Consider the following 26,979-nt stretch of genomic DNA (forward strand, 5'->3'; position numbering starts at 1 on the left):
ACACATGAAGGCCCATCAATGAGCACGTGGGCGGGGTGTAGTATCTCCTCGCCTCAATGTGGGCTGTATACCGTCATGTCGAAGATTTACACTCAGTCTTTCAGTGTGCTTTTTAACATCAGTGATACCAAGAATACTGTAGAGTGAAGCCAGTGATGAGGAGGCGTTTACTGCTACACACTGTAAAAGGCAGAGACCAGAGGCTTGGCTGCATGGTGTTTGTTTGAAATGATAATGGAGGAAAAGTGGAAACAAGTAACATTTTATATTTGTAAGGTCTAAATAGGCTGCAGGGTCTAACATGCTTTCCATTTTGTATCACTAAGTTACATGCAGCCAAAGCCTTAAGGTCTGAAATAAAGCTAAATAGCCCACTTAAGTAAAGTATAAGAAAAAGGAAGTTGATGAACAGCATGCAATCATGTATTTTTGTTTATTTGGCTCTCAAAATAAGATGTCTGAAATAACCTGGAAGATTTTTGGTGCTTGGATTTTTTTTTCTCTCCCACACAGACAAGGAGCTGCCAGCTCTCCACAGTGCAACTAGGCCACTTTGAGCGGGAAAACGTGCTCCACCGATTAGTTGCACTTATAGAAAGGTACCACCAGATGTCGCATCAGACAACAAAAACAACCCAACAGCAAAACGGCCTCTGTAAAATATCCATATCCTTTCATTGGAGACACATTCAGAGTAGATTCATGGATTTGACATGAGGACTGATCAGAGAGTCGTGTTGTCATGTAGTATAATGTTTAGGGAATCAAAGCAGGCCAGTGGTGGCATCATAGAGACTGAGAGGAGGAGACGGGGAGGAAGGGAGGAAGGGAGGAAGGGAGGAAGGGAGGGAGAGCTCTCTGTGGGTGTGTGAGATGTCCAGTGGGAGAAATGAGTGAAGGATCAAGGGCTTTCCTATTGATCTACCACTCATTGATCTGCTCCCTTTCTCCTCTCTCCATCCACCTGTCCAACTTTCACGGATTGATATGTAGCTTGGAGACAGGAGGGAGGGAGGGAGAGAGAGAGAGAGAGAGAGAGAGAGAGAGAGAGAGAGAGAGAGAGAGAGAGAGAGAGATGCTGCAGAATAACAGGGACATTATCCAAGTCTCAAAGTCTAAAGGGAGAGATCAGCTCCACTGTGCAAGAAGAGACAGCACAACATTAGACTCAGTGGCGAGACGATACCCCAAATACAACAGGAAACGAGAGGAGATAAAGTGAGAGCAGAGGAGGAGAGGAAAGTGAGAAGAAGACAGGGAAGGACAGGAGGAGAGGGGAAGGTGGAAGACAGGCTAGGAAGTGAGAGAAGAAATTAATGAAGGGAAAAATTCATTCAACTCGCTTAAAATATGAATATCAGAGCTGAATGCTTTCAATTTCAGTTTATGCTTGAGTATAAAAAAAAATGAAGACTAGAGACTCAGTTTAGACTCACCTGTCTCAAGACTTGACTGAGTACTTGACCTATGATCAATAAATGTTTGACAGGACAAAGACTTACAGCCATACCAGCACCTTTGTGGTAATTCAGTACTTTAAGCTAAATGCTAAAACTTCCTGGTTTGTAACATTGGACAAATTCAGATTTTGATTTGATGATGCAGAAAAGTTAGGTCAGTTGAAGACACATTTTACAGTAATGAATCTCACAGTTATTACAGCCATGAACATCAACATTATGACACCACCACGACCCTGCATTGATGAGCAAGCTCCGATACCACATGTGTATGAGATATTCACTGAGAAATTTCCGACTGATTGGTGGCACTGAAGGAAACATCAGGAGATGACTAAACAGGAGGTCACTGGCATTCATCTGATTCTAATCCATCTAAATTGTTGAGATATTTCAGTTTGGACCATTTACCAACCACCCCAACAAGTGAGACAAACATTGTCATCTACTGTACAGAGCAGTGACATTTCACAAGATGGCGGCATGTGTGTGTGCAGCGGCTTACAGCTCTCCCAGTTTTCAGTGCTTTTAGTTTGTTTTTTGAATGTTTTTATAGTTGACATTTTTATTGCACTGCCCTGCAGAGGCACCTTGGATTTCGTCAAGTTGATGCACCGTGTTAATATGATGACAATAAAGCTTCTATATTCTATTTTGGTTGTATGCTTTATTTTTGCAAAAAATGGTCTTTAGCTTTGACATCAATTCAAAATACTTAAAAACCACCCTGAAAATGTGACACATGTCCCTCGTGTTGTAATCCTAAAAAGATTCATTGAGGTGTGTTTTTAAGGCTCTTTATCAAAAGGAAACAACTGCCTTTGCCTCTGCTGTGGCTCAGTTAAAAGTCACAGATCGACAAACCTGTTTGGAAACGATGATGTCACACACCCTAGAGGGTTAATATGAGCTCTCATTGTGCAGACTCATTATCCACCACACACACACACACACACACACACACACAATGATACCCAGATAGGGAGGAAGAAAACCCACACCTCTGTGCTCGAACATTCCCATTCTAACATACATGTATTCTCTCACACACACACATATACAGTAGTAGGCTTACAGATACACAAAAGGTGTCCTCTTACTCTGGAGATGAGGAACGCCATATCCCCATCTTTTCAATTTCAATGGGTCATTTTGCCATCCATGCTGAGTTATCACTGGAAAGATCCATCGTAACAAAAGAGCCATGCCTGCTGCAGCCCTGCATAAAGAAGCTGGAGAGGGGCGAACAAGGACAAAGAGCAACACCTTTGCATAGAGAAAATGAGAGAGAGGCTCTGGAGATCATCCAGTTATAAGGGATTTCAGTGGCAATCTCACTCAATCCCATGCAACAGTATAATGTATAATGCATCGGCCCGAGTTCAATAGGTTCAAAAGGATGACCTCCCTTTGTGAAAGCACAAAAAACAATAATAATAAAAAAAAAACAATAAAAAACAAAGTGTGATTTGATTTGATAGCAGACACCTCCTGTGGATTAAAATACTTGCGACTACACTCATTACCACATACCCCTGTTCTCTTTGATTTCATTCTCATCCTCTGAGGCCTGTGTTTGTTTGTTCTTTATCATTGTTCGCTTTGTTGTTTTTCAGCATTTACATCATAGATTGAGATGTTTTATGACCCCTTTGCTTCCTTGGGAGTTTTATTTTTCAACTCACCCACACTGTTCACTGTTGTGATCTAAATGAGAAAACATTAGTTTTTAATAATCTCAGTCTGGACCACAGTGGTGGACCAGTTGAGCAACTGACATTGCCATCCCTAGAGTCGTGCTGCTAGCAAAGGCAAAGTTTGACCATTTAAACCTCAGAGTTCAAGTATTTTTATTGTGTTTAATGCTCAAATCCAAGTTTCCAGTAACCATTATATTGAGTGGGAAATTGGACATCAGTTATATATGCAATATTTGATGTTTTTGGCATCTTTGCAACAATCTTAAGTAAAGCTTTGAGGATTTCAACAATCTGTGTACGGGATTAGTTTGAAATGGTTGACATATCAAAGTCAAAGGCAAAGCCATACAATATGGTGGTTAAATTACTCATGTCCAGGCTCATTGGAGTGGGTCTTTTGCCAAAGATCTCAGAGTTTGTCACAAACGTTCAAAGTCATGCATTGCGTGTAAACTGTGTGTTAGGCACATCTGTCCTTGATGTTGTGAGTGTTTGGATTTGACACCTACGCAGTCTTCATACTAAGAAGGTCTTGGGACTCTTTCATTGTTCTCCCATTCACTAGAGGGGTCTGGCCTTAATTGCTGTGTATTTTTACATGTTAACACATTTCCTGTCTCTGGACATCCAGAAAACTGGATAGTGGGATGTAGCACAAGGATGGAGGCAATGATTTAGGCGACATGAGGGGAAAAAGAAAGGTTTGTGTCTGCACAGTCCCTGGGGAACTTGGATGCATCATGTCCTTGAGTTGACTTCCCTTCTGTGGCCGTATCCTCACGTTAGTTTACTCCCTCATGTCTCTCACACAAACCCTCCACGTACAGTATGACTCTATGTAATACTTAACCTGTCAGTGTTTCTGTATAGTAAGTGTTGTGTCATGGCCTCTTTCTGTTTCTCATGCAGTCTTTCCTGCCTTCCCTCTGTGATGTTGATGCACATTCCAGAGCGTTCAGGAAACTCTGTGCATTCAGGGGTCTTAGCAGGACCAGCCTTGGGATGTGAAGTGGGCGTTTGGTAGGAGGGACGCACGCAACTGAAGGCCACAGTCTAGTCACCTTCTGAGACGCAGACACTCCAACCCCCTTCTCGTTTTCGAGTGACTCAGCGGAGTAGTGCGGAGGCAGGGGGTCAAAAATCCCCTGCCCTCCGCCTCCACACAAAACATGTGGGAATGGGAAAACTTCATCCTATATTTAACCTCCAGGTGTTTGTCTGATGCGAGTGTATGTGTGTGTGTGTGTGTGTGTGTGTGTAAGACCCAGGAACTGACTCATCTGCAGCTGAATGGTGGTACACGGTTATCTTATAGGGGAAAATGAGGTCGCCCTTATCATTTGGGCTGGTTGGGGGGATTTTTGTCAGTCTAGGAAAAACCGTGTGTTTGCCCCCCTAATGCTACACACTCACCTCACTCTGATGAGAACTTTCCCCATTAAATCTGTCTGGGGTTTAACTGTGTGTCTATTGGATCTGTGTGAAATTAACAGAGAAAAACTGAGGTAAAAGAGGTAAGAGGATGAAAAATGTCAGTTGCCTGTATGGTTTTACTCTCAACTTTAAATCAACACAGCTTAATGTAACAGTAACTCCCCAACACGATATCAGTGTAAAATTAATATTCAATTAATACATAATGTCTTAAAGAGAGAGTAGTTCCTGTGGTGGTTATGTCTATGGCAGAGGGTATTTCCAAAAAGGTTAAAAGGCCGTGGTTGATATATATATGTCCATAAATTTTTCCTGGCAACATGATGTTCCCATTTGAACAGAAAGCAACGATGCTGAGTCAAATCACTTAGTGCTATTATCCATCAAACCTGTCTAAATGATAGCAGTGTATTATGGCCTAACATCACAGTGCAGGCAACCCTATACCGTTTTTCACTGCACAGTCAAAAAGCCTAGCTCAGCAAAAACCTCACAAGTCATCAGATTTTATTAAGAGCACTGAGCGTGTTTCATCTGAGCTAAAGAACGGATTTTACCCCTCTTTCTTTGGTTGAAGATTTTTTTTGGGGGGGGCTTTCAAGAGCAATTATTCTCAAAGGAAGTCTGGACTCTGATTCATCTCTGAGCCAAGAACGACACAACGCTGGGAGAACAAGCCACATAAAGGTAACGGGCGCACACTTTCGTTCAGGCATATTTACTAGAGGTGACCACATCCACACGCTTGTTCAGTGGAGCTCCGAGGAGAAGCACAACCTTCACACTACGCCGTGTTTCAAGTGAAGTCAATCCCATGACCTGTGTCACATGCCGTCCCTTCTCATTTCCATTCGTCAAGTCCCTCTCTGCCATATTTTGTCCATGGAATACATAAATGGGAAAAATGCTTGAAACAAAGACACCCACACAAACAGACTAAAAGATAAATATAGTTGCCCCATACTCTCAACACATAACACACACACAACCCCATACACATAAAGACCTCTGAGCCAGCAGAGCGATAAGATTAGAGGAAGTACGTGGGTGTTAAATAGCTGTGGTGTGGGACTTTCTGGATTCACACAATCTACACTGACTGCAGGCCCTGCTTTTTATTAGAGTTCAAGCTGATGGGAATACACAGGCTCTGATGACACCCACACACGTATTCTGCATTTCTGGGTCTAAAACTGCACAGATACAGTATTTACACACAGATTAAACAAACACTCATCCTAAACGGTCTGGAAATTCAGACATAGCCATCCGTACGCATGCTTACACAGCAGGAAATCCTTCATGTAATGTATGTTTGGAGACTAAACACTGCTGTGATACTATCAGCTTGATTATATGTCACAACAATGTATCACATCGTTCCTTAAATACAGCGAGTAAAGGAGCTAGAGAGGCTGAGGTTGGTCTCCAGGCAGTAACCCTTGAGTTGTGACTTCTGCTCTGGTGCAAACAAAGCAAAACCCCAGGACCATCACTGGGTCCATTAACCAAGGCCACAACCTGACAAGGCTTTCTTTGTTTCATAATTAATGCAAACGTAATAACCATGACATTGACCGTTGGGCGGTCTGTACATCAGCATCTCTGACAGATGAATATGAACGCTGCCATTCATCATTACACAGGGCTAATGGACCCCATAAGACTGAATTATTAAGCACAACACAAGAGACCTTTGTGCCAGATTAATGGAAGCATACAGCACACCGCCATTTATTACCGTGATATAATACATTCAGTGTGTTATCACTTTAATTGTCTGCCATACAGGAGGCTACATCTTCAAACTATTGGGTTAAGTGAGCAAAGCTGCCTTTGTGTTGCTGGTGTTAACAAATTCATTGTGTGTAAACTTTCCACTGTTTCATCTCCATCATCTCACTCAATTCTACATCTGTCTGCGAGTCAGCTTTCTGCCTTGGTGCATCAGAGACTCACAAATGTCATTACAGCAGATAGAGCACAGAAGCATCCGTTTTCTGTAAATGTGTTTTGCATTATAATGAGGGGGGGGGGGCACTTGTCCTGTTTTATTTCCTTCAGGATGTACTGTAGTTGGTCTCCAATTAATTTGATGTGTTTTCTGAAAGCTGCTCCTAGATGGACGGAGAACAGGACAGAGCAGGGCTAAGAGAGGTAAAGAGAGAATTTATTCAATCAATCTTACTCACAGAAGAACAGCACTTTGTGGTGTATTTCAGGGAAAGAGGGAAAAGAGGCAGGATGTGGTGGGTTAGAAACGGACTTGAGGAGGAGAAATAGTCAGAAAAAGAAGGCAAACAAGAGAAGACAAAGAAAGGATTATTCCTCAATATACTGTCATCAAATCCTTCACAGCGAAGAGGAAAAATAACTAAATATCATGTACTTTGAATTTTCTTCAAGTGGAATAAAATTACTAATTAAATTATTTCCTATCTTACCATTACAATTACTCACATTGGTGTAATTAAAAACCCAAATGCTCTCAAGTTTTCCTCTGCACCGTGGAGACTGTAGTCATTTTTGACTTTCCGGGCACTGCCTAGAGTGAAAGCTGTGATCAGAAATAGCAGTTGTTCCCATGTCAATAAAAGCCAACAGAGTAGCAGAATAGCAGAAGTGCTGGGAAAGCCCTCAGAACAATGGACTGAAAGGGTTTCTGAACACAACTCGCTGTCCACATGCTATTGATTGTGTATTTGTTTATTTGGTTAGAAGGTTGCCCTGCGATCACGTTTCCATAATTGAGGCAAATCACAGAAAGAAATACGATGCTGCATAAATTAGGTTGCATGATGCTACCCTTCTACTGAATTTCACGTCATAATGCCCCAATAATTAGATTTGGTGTCTTGTGCATTAGGCCTTGTTTAGGAAAGAAAGGAATACAGACTGGCTTTTAGTGACAAAGACTAACGCGACGACAGCGGGGGGCTGGAATATTTAAAAGGATTCACCCGAGATTTACACCATGAGGACCTGACAAAGACGGTTGAGACTACGTATATCTCATCACTGACATCCCCTTTATTTAAAATATTGTAAGTCTTCACTGTTCATAAATCCTTTTCACAGGGGAGAAGAAGTCTTAATCCTCTCAGATCCCACAAGGACATATGGCTTTTAGATGTGACCTTGGTCAATCTGTACAACCACTGCAGAAAATTATTGATGCAGATTTATTGAATTACAAAAAATAAAGCAGACTGGTTTAATTAGATTGGTTAGTATTCAGTACTTGTAGAGCAGCTTACTGAGCTGTCAGTCATTCTTGGATGTCATCCAAAGCAACATCTTTAGTGTAAATTAACATGGTGGGCGAGGAGGGTATCATTTAAACTGGAGATTTAGTTTTATGGTTATGATCTTCAGTCGTGCTTCTCCAGGACGTCGCTGAACTAATGTGAATCCAGACACTCTTCTAATGGGACCCATTACAACTGACACTGCAAGAACTATTCATTTTTTATGAGGGGGTAGATCTATCGGCGCCTGGTATCAGGGGCATTCACTACAGGGTTCAGTGAGTGTGTAGGTTTAAGGGATGGTTCTGCCTTATGGGGATGATAGATCTTGAAGTGGGGTCTGGAGACTGCAGGGATCCTTTAGAGGGTTTCAGAGAGTACTGTACTTCAAGGTACTTTTGTGCCATTTACCTTCTACAACACAGCATTTATTTGCCATCTTTAGAATCGTCTCCGGATTAAGATTTTACACATTTGATCATGATTAAAAAATTATATAGGCTACCGTTACAGATTTAACCACCAACTAGAACCTGAATTAGTTAGATAATTCGCTTCACCACAAGTAACTACAAGGGTTAAATGCTTAGTAAACATTAATCCATTAACTATTATAACGTCATACATAAATGTTTAACACTCACTGGCACTCCTTTCTTGCATTAGCCTACTAGCACATTGCTGATAAAGCATTTGGTTAATACACCTTTTTCTTTTTACAAATGTATCTCTATATTATCTGTATGTCTACATCTAACATTATCATAGTATTGTTACTTTATTACTCTCTCCACCACTGAGGACCAGCTTTGGAAACTTTGCACCTATTTGGCAGGGGGTTGATGATATGATAGGTTAGCCGGGGTCACAACAAGCCACTTGGGCAGGATGACCATGACGACGTCACCTATAGAGGAACATTAGTGTGTGTGTGTGTGTGTGTTGCGTTGCTGTGAGGACAAACTGAGACACTGATGAGAATTCTTCACGTATTAATGATGTAAGATTATTCATGATTCTCATCACTGCTCCTTCCAGACGCTGATGTTGCTGCTCCACTCTCCCCACTCGTCCACGCACAGCAGACAGGTCGTTCTCAGCTGGGGGGTGGGGGTGGGGATGGGGGTGGGGGGCACCTGCTGTCCCGCTCCGCGCCGCAGTGGTTGAGAGCACGATACGTGCACAGCTGGAAGGACGGACAGACCTGTAACACCTTGTATAGGCTACTTCCATGTTACAACATCGCGCGCACGGGAGGCAGCAGTAACGCGCATTACTTTCCATCCCGGGAGATCCAGACATGATGCTCCGTCTGCAGCCGGGCGGCAGCAGGACAACGTGCAGGACCACTGGCACCCTTTTGTCGGCATGTCTGGTCTCCGCCTGTCAAGCCCTCCGGAGCTGCGGGGAGGTCCAGTGCGGCGACGGCCAGCAGTGCTGTCGGCCCGGGAACGGCAGCACCAGCCCCGCGGTGCACTGCTGCAAGCTGCCCATCCACATCTTCTTCGACAACGTCGGCTGGTTCACGCGGAAGCTGTCGGGCATCCTCATCCTGCTACTGCTCTTTGCCATGGGTTACTTCATCCAGCGGATCATCTGCCCGCGGCCCCGCCGGCACCCGCACCACGACCGCAGCGAGGAGCCCTCCCTCTTCAACGGGCACGCATCGGCGTCCCAGGACTCCCTGCTGGACCGGTACCCCGAGTACAGCCTGGGGGACTTCACCTCCCCGAACCTGCCAGCCTACGACGAGGTCAAATATTTACCCACGTATGAGGAGAGCATGCAGGAGATGCACAGAGACCGGTCTGATGATAACTTGCTGTCGGAGGTTGAGACGGGCGGTCAGGGCAGAGTGAGAGCAGCGGGACCGAGGGCTGGAGACCAGAGGCGGGATGTCCTGGAGGTGTCAGGACCGCAACACAGCCCAAGGACATCTCGAAACTCTGTCTGACGGGAAAAACAGACATGGGGCACAACCACAGAGACTATACTAGTGTTCTTATTTTGATATCATCAGGGTAATTATCTTGCGGAGGAACAAACTCAAGTGCAATTATAATCCTGAATGTTGAGAATAAAAGAAGAGGCTGAGAAAATGTACGTGTTTTGTAAGATTATAAGGGATTATTTGCCTTTTGTATGCAAATAGCCGCTTGGGTTAAGTGAAGGAGATTATAAAGCGAAGGCGGCTGAAATTGACGCTCTTTGTGTTGTGGATAGCTAATTAGGCTCCGGTACAATCGCATTAAGTTTTACTTCAGCACCTCAATTTTAAGTGGCACCGTGAAACAGTTTTTCTTCTGTCAAATTCTCGTCCTTTCTTACACATAATGCTAAATATTCTGCTGGACCTGAAAGACCTCCTGTTCTTTTATTTATTCTTCATTGAATTTGCATCCAAAAGGAAGAATATTTACATTTCTTTCTCTCAGTAACCTTAAATGTAGGCTGAAAGTGGGAGTGAAGGGATGATTATCAATTTTAATACTTTCTGAGGCACACTTTTTTTTTTATCAGCCAACTTTAGAGCCACTTTAATTTATGCATTATCAGCATGAAAGAAATATTCTCATGCACACACACTGAGAGCTAAGAGATGAGCATTTTATCAGCGAGCCATGTCTGATATGTCTGCTGAAAAAGCTGAAGCCACAGCAGATGCCTGCAATTTAAAAAAAGAAAATGCTCTGATCCTGGGAGCCTCGCTGCCTGAGGCTACATGTATCAGTGTCTCCCAGGTTCTGAATTCAGGAAAAACAATGGCAGAGATTACAGCTGGCATACTGATATGGTGTAAGCTGCCAAGAAACAAAGTTGTATTTTGATGATAGCATGTCAGGCGAGATCACAACTGCTGCCCCGAGCATTACTAACGCAGTACAGCTCCAGACCAAGGGAAGGGAACGACAAAGGGACATCTAACAGGAAACAAGGGTGAGACTGCGACAGTCATGGGAGAGTGGCTTGAGTCATGGGAGAGTGGCTTGAAGATTAAACTAAAAATACATCCAGACCTACTAGTATGTCGACCGTAAGTGTGTAACTAAGGGGTCTTTTTTTTTGCTGCTATAAATCAAAAACCAAGCTGACATTGCACACACACCTCATTACATTAGCTCTGTTTACTTAGATTAATGCATATACGTATATTTGCCATTAACTGTCCATTAAAATGTCTCATTATAATGTTAAAAAGTCTCCTTTGTCATTAGACATTACTTTACTTTGGCATTGACTGGAGTGTGTGGCAAACGGTGCCTCTCTCTCCAGCCAGAAATACTGGCCTCCCTCCTCCTGAGGGCCTCCTTCGGTGATGCAAGTAACAGCTACCTTCATTGTCAAATAACATGGCAGTTATCATCTTGTTCTATAAAAGGACAGGGAAAAGTGAAAAATGTCCACAAGAGCTATACCCAGATGGTGTCCTCTAAGTTGTTTTGTCTGACCAACCACCCAAAACACAAAGCTGATTAATGGATTATAGATGGATAAACAGTGAACTCAATGTAAACAAACAAACCAATTTAGTCACCAAATGTGACTAGGAAATGTAATTAGTATATAAACTTTACAAACCTCTTTAATGGTGCATAACACTCAGTGACCTCATCAAATACACCAAACTGGTGTATCAGAGAAGCTCCAGGGTAGTTATTTGCCATCAGAAAGACCGATGCATACTGATTTTGACAATATAAGTAGGAGGGAAGAACATCAAACCTTCCTAATTCACTACAATAAATACAACTTCCATTTATGTTCAATGTTTATCCATTAAAATATGGAAAACGTTGTTGCCAAAGCAACAAAGCTAGACTTTACAATTATAGACCTCAAGCTTCTCTAATGCTCCTGACACTAAAAGTCTAAGTGTGACTGTGGTGACTTGTGCAATATAATACTGCCAGATCATGATGGCAGAGCCAACAGCCAACACTGATGGCTTTCCTTTCCAGGGGGAAATTTGTGGGTGGGTGGAGTTTGCACTTAAAAGCATTAAATCCATGCTTAAAACCCACTGATGGGTATATGAGGTGGAATATGTGACCCTTAGACGCTTGAAGCCATGTATGAGAGCTACTCAAACCATTAGAGGTGTGAATGTTGCATTTCACTCTCTCATTGTAGCACACTGTGAACCAGCTCCCATAGGCTGCAACAGTGAATCTGAGAGCAGACGGCAAAACCAGTCTGCTACATTTCCCAGCATTAAACTTTAATCAGATAATATAAAGCCGGGGCATCCCCTGCCAGCAGAGAGGATACTGCTATGGTTTTTTCCCCCTCAGTGCACATATTTCAGATTCTAACATACACTGAAGCTATGTGCACAAGCGTATACTGAGTTACAGACAAAAGAAACCATCAGGTACAAAGACAAACACAAGAAGAAATGCACACTACACACACACACAAAATGGATTTGGTGTAACTAACACTAGAATGTGCGTCAGTGATACAGTTACTAATATTGCTCACTGGACCAAAAAACAGATCAACTATAAAAAGGTTAAATCAATAAACATTATCCTACTCATACGCTCTAGATTACATCTGGGAAATGTATTTTGGGGGAGCTTCACTGTCTGGCCATCAATTTACGATATGAGAACTTGCAAGTCATTGAATATTGTATGTGTATACAGCTCTGCAGTTTAATAAACGTAGCATCGGTTTGGTGTTTTCTAGTTTCAAATTAAAAAAATATCACAGAGAGCTAAAAGTCCAATGATTTGCAGTCAAACTGTTACTTTACTATTCTTGTTTTACTGATGAGATATAATTAACAGAGTGTCAAATGAATTAGTTTTCATGACCAAAACGCAGATAAAGGAGGCCTGGTGAGGACACGCTATAAAGTTTAAAAGGGAGCCCGACTACAACACAAATTTATTTCAATCCTCATGTTCAATGTGTGGCCACTCTCAGCGATAATGCATATGAAACCTGACTCCCTGCTGATAAGTCTTTTCATAGATGAATGTTGTCTGGCCTGGATGAGGGTGGTAAAATAAGAGAAAGACAGTGAGTCAGAGAGAGGCCTCGACTAAAAGTGGCTAAATGTTCAGGGGAAAAAATGCAACAGCGAGAGAGAATGAACCCATTGATAGATTTTCCTACATCTACTGTTTTCTCTTATGTTTCACCATCTGTGGCCACTCACGGTTTCAGGGATTACGCCGAATCCTTTCTACCGCATCTGTCCACATCATTGCGATATGGTCTAGCAGTTGGTTTTTGGAGAGCCATGAGACATCCCTCCTGGGCCACTAGAGGAGATGGATAGGCTATAATGGTCCGCTGATGCACTGGCCCTCTGCCAACCAGGGGGTGGAGCTGCATGGCAAGCAGTTGGTTTCACACCTCAGCAGAAAAGGAAATATAAGAATAACTCAAAGAGAAGCACACACTGGACTGTATTGGAGTGTAAAACACACATGCACCCAGAAATACCTTTTGGGTCGATGTGCAAAGCTAAAAAAAATAAAAACAAAACGTGATCTTTGTATAAAACCAGAAGCAACACAAAAAATACAGAGCAATGTAAACGAGGATATTTTACTCAATCTATATACAGTATTTCCATCTGTTTTATTAACTGACATTCTTTGTAGTGTTTACAAAAGGACATTCTGGGATTATATAAACTGTAAAAATGTCTATCCATATAAAAACACAGAGTCGAACATGAGTGACAAAGCAAAGCAATACAGTGCATTTGTAAATGACTGAACATACCAAGTTAGTTTTGACAAATGGAAAAAAGATAACACTCAACTCTGAACCTGACACACTGAAATCACTGAGAAGCTGATATGACAGAAAGGCCATAATGGTGCTGTTGCTGAGAGACACAGATATTCTTATCGCAAGTCAAATCATCCACCCACAGTAACTGCAATGCAATGTTTCTCAAATGTTTTATATTACACAGCATACGCCAAAAGACTGAGACTGAGAAGTTAAGTGTCATATTCTTCATGGTTTACTAATCTTCTCATCTCCAAATGTTTCCTTCAAATAAAAACATTTGAAGTTTATCTCCTTGTAACTAATGGTGGACAACGAAGCCCCAAAACAGATTTTCTTTTATCCAGAGGCCAAAGTTCTACCACCGTTTATTGTAGATTAAATATCAAAAATATAAAAGAAATCAAAAACACATGGGCATTGATTTCTACGACAGCTGATGTTTTGGTGAGAGTCATTAACGTCGAGTGGCCACGCTGCTCCTCACAGAGGCATTAGCAGCTCTCTCTCGTTCTTTTGACAACTCCATCTCTATCTTCGCCTGGATTTTCTCCCAGTCCACCTCAACCTGGCAGAAAGACACACGGACGAGATGAAATGAGTTTAGAAGAGTAATTAGATTTAGTTATCATGCATACAAGACTGATGATGCAAAGCAGCTAGATTATTTGAATTACATGATAAAACTGTGAGTACACTGGAGACCTGAATAGTGTGGTGTTTCAATCCCCCCCCCCCCCTTGATCCTGAAGACATTAGCTTTTTTTTCAGGCACAACCAATCCTCACCTGAGCAATCTGTGTGACTAAACATTTCCATATTTGGTTTATCTCCACAGGCTCTTTTGATTGGCCAGCAGAAAAACTAGTTGAGCTGGAGGGTCTACACAGAGTGCCTTGAAATTTAGACTTTTTTTTCTTCTGGAGTTACTCAGAGCACATAAACAGATGATAAAAAAAGCTGATGAGCTGAAAACCATTGAAAGGAAATTTAAAAAGACACGATTGCAGCTCAAATCAATTAATGCAGTGCATCAGAGAGGCTGTCCGAACATACCCCGTCAGAGTACTGCAGGAATCTTTTATTGGTCTCCTTCCTGCCAAATTTCTGTAGGAACTTCTCCCTATATGCCAGCACAGTGTCCACGTGGGTCTTGTGTTTGACTGCCAGCTCCAGTGCCCTGGACACAAGATGACAACATCAAGATACACATCCATCTTTGATAGACAAACAAGCCTCATCTTAACTCTTCTCAAACCTAATCCAATCCTAATCCCAAAATGATTTGCACTGTCCCTCTCCTTTGAATTGTGCTTCCATACACAGAAACCCCTGTGTTGTACCTTTCCCAGTTGAAAAGGTCAATGTTGACTTGTATGGCCTGGTAGATGAGACCAGCTTGTAACAGAGTGGCCTCGGCCTCCGCACCCTGACCACTGAACATGAGCATGTGGGCCAAGGACGACTCCTTAGATGGCTGCTCCTTTATGAAGTTGATGTACTGCACCCTGGGTAACTGAAACAAGAGATGGAGATGGTTAGGTTCAGATAAAAAAAAACCCAAAAAACAATCAGAATCAATGAACTTTCAGTGAATTCAATTGTGTGTTTACCTGTATAAAACACTGTACACAACTGAATTGGCTGTTAACTAATTCTCTTACCTCTCCAATGGCAGCATAGGCCATCTCTGCTGTGGTCAGCTCCCTGTTTGCCATTGCCATACCAGCGAGACAGGCCCACAACAATTGGTCCTGTAGAGGAGAGGACAGATCTCTAAATAACAATCCCAGCATCGGGCACAATGACCTTGAGTTTTTTTTTATGCGTTTTTGTATGTTCATACATCTACACATGTACAAACCATTGACTAGACATCCCTTAACCTCATGCTTGTAGAATACCAAGAAGCTAAGAAATAGATAGAGTAATGGAAAAAGCTAAGAGAAGATCTGCTGGAATTAGTTTAGTTTCGCAGGACTTTAAATATTTTCTCATTTTTCCCAAAAGTTTTAATAAGAATCCAAAATAGTTCTGCTTTGTGATGATTATAGCAAAGTGTATTGGGGATAGCAGAGAGTAGTTTGAGGTGTGTGTGTGTATGAGTGCAGAGGGACAGGATATGATGATGCTTTTATAGTTTTTTTTCTTTCTTTATAGTCCCCATTACATCCTGTCCGTATCCTGGCAGGCCTCATTATAATCATGCTCCAAGCCATTAGGAAAACATGCATGAAAGACACAGAGGCAAACAAAAACATAGACATTTGCAGTACAAAGTATCAATGAACGTAAACAAATGTGTCACCCCTTTATTCCGTACAGCTGCATTCATTAAAATGAAGCCTTAACCACCAATTGGCCGACAGTTGAGCAAACTTCACACTAGAGTCACCGCTCTGTAATTCCCCCTTTACTCGATGTCCATCACAAACAGCTCTACTCGGAAACCACGCCTTTGTAAAATAAATAACAGTGACAAACTTGATATAAAAACCTGACTCCTTAAATCTCCCCTTGCTGTTTGTGTTGTATCACAGCTAAATTAAAACATGATATAAAACAATATATGTTATTTATTCCTGTAAGTGAGCGTGAATCCAATCAGCTGAGGGTTTACGGACAATATCAAATGTGATTCTGGGAAAAGCCGCCCTGCCACCAAACTTTTACCACAAGTAGAGGGGGGAGGGGTCGAGGAAAAACCTCTGAAAAACCAGTGCCGCTCTCTCCATCCTGTTCGTCCCACCCGCCTCTTGCTACTAGCGTCCATTTTTTCTGAGTTGTGGTTATTGCATCATCGCCCAAGTAAAGACGTAGTGTCCCACTGCATTCAGTGCGCAGTTTACAGATGCATATAGTGGTGTGTGTATTTATGGGTGACGTCTAGGGGGGCTAAATCCGGTAAATGGTGTCACCAGGCTAATTGAAGGCTAATTAAAGCCTGCTGGTCTGGTCCCATAAACCTGTCTGCTACCTCCTCATTTCAGACTCTCTCTCTCTCTCTGTTATACATAACATGTGTGTGAATGACACACACCACAGGATCTAGACTGTGACAAAGCCCTTGAGTTCAAGTATACCTGTACTGTATATACAGTATATATGCAAATCTCACATACATGAAAGCTGTGAACCTATAATTTAGAAGAAAAAAAAACACTTCAAATGACAGCACAAACATCATGACCAGATGGCATAATGATATTTGAGTATGTACAATTAGTACATATTACCATGATGAACTTATAACTTACCTTGGCGAAGCGGCAGAGGCGCAGTGCATCCTCCCAGCGTGCAGAGGTGCTGTATTCGTGAAGCAGGGCTGGGTAGGGAGGCACGCTGCTGTACACCAGTGAACCATCTCCTTGGCGCAACGTCACCTTAGTGCCAACAAAGTTCAGAATGTGGGGTGCACGGCTGAACTCGCTTAGAGGAGGAGAAACACACACATCAGAGTTAGACAGATTGATTTAAATACATCCACACAGTTTTGTTGTCACAAATAACCCAGTAAGAAACACACAGTCTCTTGCCTATATAGTAGAGAACTCCCATGTGGCAAAAAGACTGACCATTCAGTAACACACATACAGTATATAAGTTATACCCCAAAACAAAATTTAACGTGATAACATATAGAGGATGATGGATTGTGCTAATTAAGAACACAACAGTCAGCTTATTGACCTTGCAGTTTATGCCAGTTAGCATATGCGTGCATATGTGTGTGCCAAATGTATAATACAAGGAGTAATTTGTGGGAGCCCACCACATATACAATTTGGCTGAATTGATTAAATAACATACTGACAGTGCTGCTTTTGTAATTTGCACTGCACGCAGTCCAACCTTCCTTCCATCACAGACATCCTAACAACTTAGGCACATTTGTTTATTTATTAGCTCTTGCCACTTGTGCTCAGGTGTTCCCCTTTTGCACGTTGCATAAGAGCAAACTCCCATGAAAAAACAGGGCTGCAGAAATGCCAATATATTCCAAACAAAACAAGAGAAAACCTAAAAATAGCTACACAAATTGATGGTATAAACATATGCAACTTATAATTGCAAAACCTGGTACATTTAAGAGGAAATATAGGTATCTTTCAGAATAACTGTAAAAGTTAAAAGCTGAAAGCCATAAAAGCACAGAGAGTGTCAAAAAATAAAATAAATGTATGGAACAACATGAGAACAAATCAAAAAACAAAACTGTGCAACAAAATGCTCAGGTTAGTGCAGCAGAGACATGCAAAAGAAGTCTAGGTTTGCCTGTATAGACGTGCAGGCACTCTGTTTTAGCACCTCCTGCCTTGGCTGAAACTGAGGACTTTTGGGCAAGAAGCATTGTACAGTCTGACAGCTGCTGGCAAAAAGCAGTGCCTAAAGCACTATGTGTTGTACCTCTGGGAATGAGCTGGAAGGTGCAAAAAAGCTGCTTCTATCTCTCTTCTTCGCTCTTACTTGACATCTTTTCCTACTGCTTCTCTGCCACGACTGTTTCGAGCTCACATGAATATGTCAGGGCACATTTGCACTCTGTGCTACTGGATGCTTGTAGTCCTGTCCAGCCTCTGACCCACCGCTTCTGTCACAGTAACCCAGTATCAGCTGTTTAATGCTAAAATGCCAGTATTAAAGTGAATGTCTACCTGCCGTCCTTCATGTACAGTGTTTTTGGAAGCAGCTCCTTGTCAGTGAAGACAGCACTTGGGTAGTACCACACGGTGAACTGGTTGTCCTGGATTCCACACAGGACGTTAGCATCATCATTCCATGCCATACTGTGAACCATGCTTCCTATAGAAGAAAACACATGCAACAGTGTGGTTCATCCAGGGTGAGCTTTACCTGTGTGTAAAAAAATAAAAATAAAAAATAGAGCCACTACACGTCTTGTAAAGGGAGTTCCCTTCTCCTCCTCTCACCAATTTTGCAGATTTTGGGCTCTCGGCCAAGATGACGCACAGAGGTCAAATAAAGGTCACGGTTCTTGTCAATGAGGGCGATCTTCCTTTCAGTGGATGGGCCACACTGGTCCAGAGCTATCTCCACAACCTCCAACTGCATATAAATACAGACACACACACACACAAGAACAAAGGTAAGAGGGAACAGTGGAGTGAATGATGAAGGAGGACAAAAGATCAGGAAAAGAGAGGAAGAGGGGGAGAGTGGTTTGTACCGTGACCCAACAGCCTTTTTGCCAAGTGTGCGTGTGTTTTTGAGGGAGAGAGACAGAGAGACAGCAAGTGTGTGTGTGTGTGTGTTTGGCCAGAGCCAGCTGGCCTTGTTGCAGTGTCTTGGAGCTGCAGAGTACTGGCAGACAAAGCCATGCTGACAAACAGTAACTACTGCTACCTCTACTTCTTTTCCTTCTCTTCTAATTCTTTCCTTCTTTTTGTCTCTTTCCCTCTTAGTTTGACCTCAAAGCCCTTCCCCCATTCTCTCCCCGAGTCTTTATTGTCTCTCCCCATTCTGGATACATGTTAGTATATTTTTAACACACATCCAAAAAAGACCATTTCCTTCAACTAGATCTCTTTCAATGAAATTTGTTGAATCATCAAGGAGCAAAAAATAGCCACTACCGTTAGCTATAGCTTAAAGGTTGCAGGGGGAAAAAAAAGAAAAACCCACCTCGTGATTCATGGAGAAGATATGGAAAATAAGGAGTAGCATCAATCTTACAGGGCAGGCTGGGTCTGGCTAGCTCAAGTGTTATAGTACAATATTTTAGAGAAAGATGGTTTTGATTTAGCCCAATGTGGATGCAAATCATATGTGGACACACAAAAGTCACACAAAGGTGAAGTTTATGCTTCATTGTCAGGTTTTTTTTTCCCTATGTAACCAGTAACCTATAAAGTATGCTATCAATTAGGGAATATGTTAATAGCACTATGCTAGTTGGCTAGGGATGCTTACACACTTTCTTGGCTCGGGAAATGCAAAAAGAAAAAGAAAAACAAGACAAAACTCTCCAAACTCTTTTGATACAGAGTGTCGCTTTGGGGCCCGATCACTTCAGGATTTAGATCATATTGGAATAAATTAATTTCAATCAAATCAGCATGGTCAGTGAGTTGAGGAGGTGGAGGAAATCTGCAGTCTTCTTTTGGGTGGAGTTCAACTTTGAGAAAAATAACCATGTATTCTAAATTAAAAGAGGCTAGCATATTAGTCACATGAACCACATAGTGAGGTCACTATGTCATCACACTTACAGCACCAATGATTTAGCAGTTAATTCCACTATGAAACTCTTGGGTGCAACCAGGGACGTACGTACCATTGTCCCATTAAAACAGCTTTAGCATAACCTTTGTTTAACAGGAGAGGTCAGTGATTAGAGATGTCAATTAAGCTACAGCCATTTGTCATTGTTTTCTATATTTTATAAAACGCAAATACCAAACAAACTGGGGCTCTGGGTAACATGACCATGTAGTTGCAATGGGTAAGTGCTTAAGACACCATTGTGTTTCTGTTCTCAGTATCAACAACACAGTTTCTGTATAAAGGATGACAGACTTCAAAATACTCAATGAAGCCAAAGAGTTACCTACCTTGTGGGTCAGGGGTTTCCCATCACTAAGGGCTTTCCCAGTCAGAGCATCAAAGAGAAGGATGACTGGTGAGGAAAAAGGGAAGAACAAGAATCAAATAAAAGCGCAGTCCATCCTACATTTTTTATTTTATTTTTTGCATTGTAGCAGTGATAGCTATTCCCTCACCTTTCTCATCACTCTTGTCTCGGATGGCAATGGTGTCGTTACTAAGTGAGACACCTTGGGCATTCAGGATGTCAGCTCTCATGCCAGGGAACTTTGGAGAGGAAATCAGACGACCCTCGTAGGAGAACGTACACAACCCTGCTCCATCCACAAGCAGAAAGTGTCTGGGTGGGGAGGCAAGGCAAGGCAAGGCAATTTTATTTGTATAGCCCGTTTTTACAAACAGTTTGTCTCAAAGGGCTTTACATGGCATCGTAACAACATCCTCTGTCCTTAGACCCTCACATCGACTGAGGAAAAACTCCATAGAAAACCCTTTTAACAGGGAAAAATCGGAGAAACCTCAGGGTGAGCAACAGAGGAGGGATCCCTCACCCAGGATGGACAGACGTGTAATAGATCTGGGAGGGCACCAGCATACAATGGAGAGAAAGTAGAGTATGTTGTATATTATTTTCTTGTGGGTCAGTGGGATAGCATGAAGAGGGAACAGAGAGAGTAAGGAGGGAGATGAAATAGATGAAATGCTAAAAGTAAAAGAATGAGTTGATAACCTTTAATGAACTGGCACAGGCATGTAACTTAAACATGTATAATAAACTAACATGGCATTAACTTACTCAGCAGGACTCACTGAACCCATCTGTGATTACAGAGTGGTCAGTAATCTATTTTGCTCTGTGCTAAGTGTCAGCAACACTGCACCTAAGTATTGCACAAGAGCTTCTCCATATTAATCTAATTTCCCCTGGTGATTTCACTCTCAGCCTTATTGTATAACAGGACAGGTTAAGCTAGAGCACAGTGGCTGTGTGTGTGCATGTGTGTATGCGTTTGTGTGCATGCTCGGTTGGCTGGTTGATGAATGGTCAGTGCTGAGTAATGAGGCATTAGAGAAGCTGATAGCCGATCCAACAGCCTTTTCTCTCACTTGTTGCACTGCTCCTGGAAAAAAGACTCACTTCTCTGCTTGCAGGATGAGGCTAACTGATCCCTCCTTCAGGTCAAAGATGAGAGGAGTATTCCAGTTTCTTGAGCTGCAACATAAAAAAAAATTAACAAACACACAAACAGGGAAATTAGTGAAAAATAATAACTGAAAGATTTCATAAGCTACAAAATATGGAAATGACAGAGCATGAAAAGTATAGCAATAGACAAGGACTGACACACTCATTTCATATACATTAATAAAAAGCCAAGACAGAGATTTTCCACAGACTCGTATAATCCTCTTGCCATCTGTAGCAACTATAGAGGTTGTGTCTGTTCCTGCCATGTGTAAAAGTAGAAATTACCACTTAAATTACCAAAACGTCTTCAAAACATGCAAAGAAGTCATTTGATAATAGCAGCTTGGTAAGAACCGGCACTTAATGGGATATGTTATGTTTTTTTCCCCACCAGGGACTTTTTCCCCCTTTTTTTCCAAGACTTATTATCCGACTATACAGATTTCAAACATTTTATTTTACTCAGATCAAGACTTAATCAGCGGGATCTGGTCAATAAATGTAAAAGATGAGCAAGTGTTGTGTAAAGCCCCCAAAAGATCATTAGATAAGACATGTCAGTCCTGTGTGCATGGGAGATGAGAAGGACCAGAGGAGACGAGTAAAAGAGGAGTGGGCTACTGACTTGTAGACATAGCACTGGAGGGAAGTGGCAACCACAAGGTGACCGTATGCCAGTGAGGCTTTGATGACTCGATCTCTGAACTCCAATACATCCACGGCGTCGTTCGTCACATTCCTCACCTGAGAAAAAGGAAGAAAAAAGGAAAAAGGGGAAAAAAAGATGAATTAATAAAAGCAAAAAAGTAGGGATGAATCGGGTGCTCAGAAATTACTGAGCAGGCATAAAGTTTATACGACTGAGCAAACGCTTACTCAGGCAACAAATGAGAAACACTCACGTACAGAGTGGAGTGTATTTATCCGTAATATACACAGGAAACAGTCTACAGTATGTCCGAGTATACGTAGGGTAACTGTGGTCCGAGAAAGACGTTTTTACTGTTTGAAGTGTGTGTGAGCAGTGGCTGGTGCTCATATTTTCACCTGCATAGATAAATACTTCCTTCCAGCTCTCTCTCTGTAAATGAATGAAAGGGCCTTTTCCAGCACCAGGTGAAAGGTGGGGTTATTTTTACAGCTTTACAAATCTTCCTCCTCTGCTCCCTCCAGCATGCCAAATTTACATGCAACACAACCAGGAATAAAAAACATTTGACCGCAAGGTGGTAAATTTAGCTGGCTGATTCACAAACCACTGGCAGATGTGCACTTTTAAAACAGACTGCGAGGAGGAGAGGGGGGAGGAGGGAGACAGAAAAGCGCCTGCGAGGCTGAAAATAAATGGTTGATGACCCAACTTTGTTTGGTTTACGCAAACTGCACTTGGTAAGGATGTGTATGGCAAATGAGTGCACGTGTGTTGGTACACATGCATGTGCATGACCTTGTTTCTGTAGGTGTGCGTGTGTATCCATGACTGAAAGTATACAAGTGTGTGTGTGTGTATATGTACATTAGGGTGTGTTGACCACATTTAAACACTACCTTGTGGTTAGCACGAGTTTAAACAGTAGAGAATGCTGGAGCAAGGGAGGCAGCTAGACAGGCTGGTCATTGTCATTGCAGGGCTGCACACTGGCACACAGGGAGGGTCCCACTACACAACCAGCCAAGGCCTGGAAAGCATTTGCTTTTCTACATAGCATACTCACTCATCTCTTCACAATCTGCCTATGGCGTTGCAGTAGTACCTATTTAGTTTTTGTTGATTAACAAAACTTGTCTCTGTTAAAGAGGAACTAAGCAGGATTTCTCCCGTTGTTATGCTACATTTTTACCTTAATTAAAAAGCTCCGGAGTAATTGTGATCGTTAACTACATGACTTGTGACTTGTTACGAGTGACAACGGAGGCTCTCTGCCTTCACCTGGTGTCTCACGGCTGAAAACCAACCTTGGAACATCAGTGTAAGTTACTCGGCCGCCGCCCCGGTGTCTCAGCTCTCGTCTCTGCACCCGGCGACACAAATGCACTCCGTAACCCGTAATCTTTTGTTTCTGACGGTTAAGACTACACAAACACACACGTCGTAACCTCGTATATGTTATGTAACGTTATCCACCGCTCCCTTTATTGATTTTCCCCCGGCTTTGTTGTAAACAAATGCACATGGCTGAGAGCAGCGTAACCGAAACAGCGGAAAAGCGAGCAGACTTGCATAGTTCCTCTTTAATGTCTGGTGAAACTTTATTTCCTTTTTTCAGTCATCTTCGTTTGGAAATCTGTAAACTATCCATAACTTTAACTGTTAGGGCAGACCAGGAATCAAGACACACGGCCAGCATTATTATTTAGTATCCGCACATAACTGTCCCATTGGTTTTCTGGTATTGCTTTGTATCAAATCAAATTTTTATATTTTGTTCCGTCAAGTAAACTATTACTGTGGGCGCTGTGTGGGGCAGTGGGTTGAGCAGGAAGTCGGCCCCAGTTCAAATCCTGTATTGGGCGATCCTTTACTGCATGTCATTCCCCCTCTTTCTGCCTCCCCATTTCCTGTCTCTCTCAACTATACTGTCAAATAAAGGGGGAAAAAATCCCCCCCCCCCAAAAAAATATATATATAAAAAAAAGTAAACTCAAACTAAACAATGAAAGACTAAGGTGACTTTCTTCAATGTTGATGGTTCAAAAAGAGCTGATACTTAAATGTACAGTGTGTGTCTGTCTCTTTCTACCTGCATGGTTCTCTTCTTGGTGAGGGTGATCACAAAGTTCTTCCACTCCCAGTGCTGCTCCACCACATGAGCAAAGATGACATGCCCATTGCCACAGGCCCCAGCCAGCTGGGTGCCGTCTGCAGACCAGGCCAAGGTGAACACACTGCCTGTGTTGGGCTTCTCCAATGCATAGGACCACTGGATCAAAAGAGAAGAGTAAGGAGAGAGAGAACAATATGGTTAATGGCTACAGATCTTTATCTACAATCTTAAACAATTACCCAGGGAGGGGGGAGGCTTAGGAACTAGAAACAATGAGAAGAAGAGAGGAGAAGCATTACAAAGCGTGTGTATATGTGTATGTGTGTGCACATAATGTAAACTCTGCTAAAAAGACAGGGGCCCAGTCAGTCAGTCATTGAGCTGTGATGACCTGTGAGAACTGCGAGACACTGAAGGAGTGCTCAGCCCTGCCAAGTCCAGCACTCGCGCTCGTAAACATACACTCTGCTATCCTCATCTATTACATACGCGGAGGGCAGGGGTACAGGGAGGAAAGGGAGGGTTTACACATGAGCCCCCAACCTGAAGCCAAAAGCTGATTAACAAGACCTCTCCCCTCTTATTTTTTTTTTTATAAGAACAGGTTTAAAAGAGGTAGGGCCTGAGAAGGAGGGGGAGAAAGATGTAGAGGAACAAAGTGACGAACAGACTTAAAGTAATAGGCAGATTTTTCCCATTGTCTGCTGTGCTGCATCAGCCACACTATGATTCAGATTCTGTCAGTGATGGTGAAAGACACATCGGAGAGCTCTGCAGCCCTTCACGGTATCTAAGACAAGAACACCTCTTCCATCTTTCCCTGTTTCCCTGAAGTATCCCATCTCTCTGGGTAGCACTTCTATTTTTTTTTTGTCTGTTTCCAGTACTTTTTCCCTTCGCCTGCTATTGTCTTTCCACACTTCTGTCCCCAAAGTCTTCTGCGTAGTATCACAACAGAGCAGCAATTTTTGTGCTCTGATTCAATATGAATCAGTCGAGACGGTCTGGATCTGCCAGCAGATTAAAGTTTTCCGATTTGTCCTTTTCCTGCATAGCGTCTCGAGAGGACAGGCAGCAGCTAGATTAGCAGAGTAAGCTATAAACAAGTTTGTGTCTCATACAAATATTATTTGCCGTTGCCCTCTGTGGACACCGGGCCTCTTTCTGTTATAACTAAGGATGATTTTCCTCACACGACAACCACATCCACCATCAACTTAAAACTTCCTCCTCCTCCTCCCCCTGGACCCCGTCTTTTGCCTTTTGGTGCAAGTGGCTGACTGATCTGAGCTGGGCAAGGGGTTTCTACACTGTGATCTTCCAAACAAATACATCCATTCACACTGTAAACTGCTTATGAAGGGAGAAAAATTGCTAATGTTAGCCTAGTGCTGCCTGCTCGCTTGGGATGGAGAGACAAGTGTGGTGCAACAGGCCAAGTGCTGCGGTGAAGCTCGGAGAAAAGGCCTCAGTGTGTTCGCTGCCTCATACACACGCAGCTGCGGGATGTGAGGTGTGGCGTTATTTCCTCTCCGTTGCCTTTGACAGGGCTAGATGTAACAGTCGGCAGGGTACAGGTTACAGGCCGGCTACTTTGATCTCTCTGCCTCTCCTGGTCTGTCTGTCGGCCTTATACACACACCGCTCAGCTGATTTTAGTTTTTCACCACCCTCCCAGCAGTTAATGTCATATCAGGAGGACCCAATATAGCTGCAAGAAAAAACAAGACCCATACAGTCATGCTGACAAGGGACAGTTGTTAAAAGTTAAATTAATTGCCATGAAACTTTTTTTCCCCTCCCTTTCCCCTATGGTTTCAGCTTCCTTACTTATAAATCTAACAGCAATACTGCTTTCTTTAAATAAATATTATATTACATACAAGATTGATATGCAACATACTTTTATATGATTATTTTTCTCTTTTCCAAGCCTGAGCAGGGATGTGCTTGCACAAGCTCCACAGCCAAGCAGCTTAGGCCAGTGTTAACAATAATGAGAAACCTCATCTTCTCTTCAGCTAACATCTTGAGATGGCCCGCTCTGTGTTAAAGCACCCCAGGGAGAAAGGAAAAGGGGTGGGATTGAAGAGAGAGGGATGGATAGATGGAGGGTCAAAGATGCAGCTGAATGTATACACCAGATTGTAATGAAGCAGGACATACGATATCGGCCCGAGGAACACTGCTGGATCCATGCTTACCTAATGCTTTTAACACATTGAGCCATTTGACTCCTTCTAGAGCCGGCCGGCAAGCCAGCAAAGTGAGAATATGAGTGTGTGTTGGAAAGGAGGGGGATTGTCTTTGTGCAGGTCTTGTGTGCATAAACGTCTGCATGGATGTACTTGGGTATATGTGAGAAAACAAAGATGAGATGGATAGATTGTATACACAGCAGGTGTGTTAATGGATTATAATAAGAAAAGAACACACCAAGATAATAGAAGTGTGTGTAATAAAAAAGGAAAAAAAAAAGAAACTTCACATTTCCCTCTCGTGTGTCCAATGTCTGTGTTGAAGGTGTGTGTGCATGTGTGTAAAAGAGGTAGGTGAAAATCCCCTGGCTTGTCAGAGCTGTCAGCCAGTGTCTGACTATGGGACACAGGGGGGACTCCTATTGCTCTCCTGAGATGGACGGACTGGGGCAGCAGAGGAGAAACCTGGGACATGAAAACCTTTTCCAGAGCAGCATTCAGATACAGGATATCTGCATCTCTCCCTCCTGAATCCTAACCTTTCTTTCATTTAGTGCCTCTCTCCTTTCAGGTGAAGAGTTTAGATTTTCTTTCTTTCTTTCTTTGGATTTTCAGCTGGCCGCAGCAGAAAAAGAAACTGTTCAGGAGAAAAACGGCAGCAGGAAGT

At 42.5% G+C, this 26,979-nt stretch overlaps 2 protein-coding genes across 2 annotated transcripts in view; one reads left to right on the forward strand and one right to left on the reverse strand.

Moving 5' to 3' along the window:
* Window positions 1–7,908: 7,908 nt before the first annotated feature.
* c15h3orf80 (chromosome 15 C3orf80 homolog) lies at window positions 7,909–9,796 on the forward strand (the record flags this gene model as incomplete). The annotated part of the gene is made up of 3 exons (XM_083985738.1): window positions 7,909–7,924; window positions 8,881–9,048; window positions 9,135–9,796. 3 exons carry the CDS (start codon window positions 7,909–7,911, stop codon window positions 9,794–9,796), a joined length of 846 nt encoding a protein of 281 aa, XP_083841864.1.
* Window positions 9,797–13,470: 3,674 nt separating this feature from the next.
* ift80 (intraflagellar transport 80 homolog (Chlamydomonas)) overlaps window positions 13,471–26,979 on the reverse strand; it is a 40,022-nt gene continuing 26,513 nt past the window's right edge. The window contains exons 9-20 of the mRNA XM_083984714.1: window positions 24,091–24,270; window positions 21,975–22,093; window positions 21,299–21,373; window positions 20,337–20,500; window positions 20,169–20,233; window positions 18,528–18,663; window positions 18,252–18,399; window positions 16,854–17,025; window positions 15,261–15,350; window positions 14,940–15,112; window positions 14,653–14,776; window positions 13,471–14,164 (exon numbers count right to left, since the gene is read on the reverse strand). Of these exons, the coding sequence (XP_083840840.1) occupies window positions 14,054–14,164; window positions 14,653–14,776; window positions 14,940–15,112; window positions 15,261–15,350; window positions 16,854–17,025; window positions 18,252–18,399; window positions 18,528–18,663; window positions 20,169–20,233; window positions 20,337–20,500; window positions 21,299–21,373; window positions 21,975–22,093; window positions 24,091–24,270 (1,557 nt within the window). The 3' untranslated portion in view covers window positions 13,471–14,053. The remainder of the gene's footprint in view (window positions 14,165–14,652; window positions 14,777–14,939; window positions 15,113–15,260; window positions 15,351–16,853; window positions 17,026–18,251; window positions 18,400–18,527; window positions 18,664–20,168; window positions 20,234–20,336; window positions 20,501–21,298; window positions 21,374–21,974; window positions 22,094–24,090; window positions 24,271–26,979) is intronic.

This window comes from Trachurus trachurus (genome assembly GCF_905171665.1).
Source record: "Trachurus trachurus genome assembly, chromosome: 13".
NCBI lineage: Eukaryota > Metazoa > Chordata > Actinopteri > Carangiformes > Carangidae > Trachurus > Trachurus trachurus.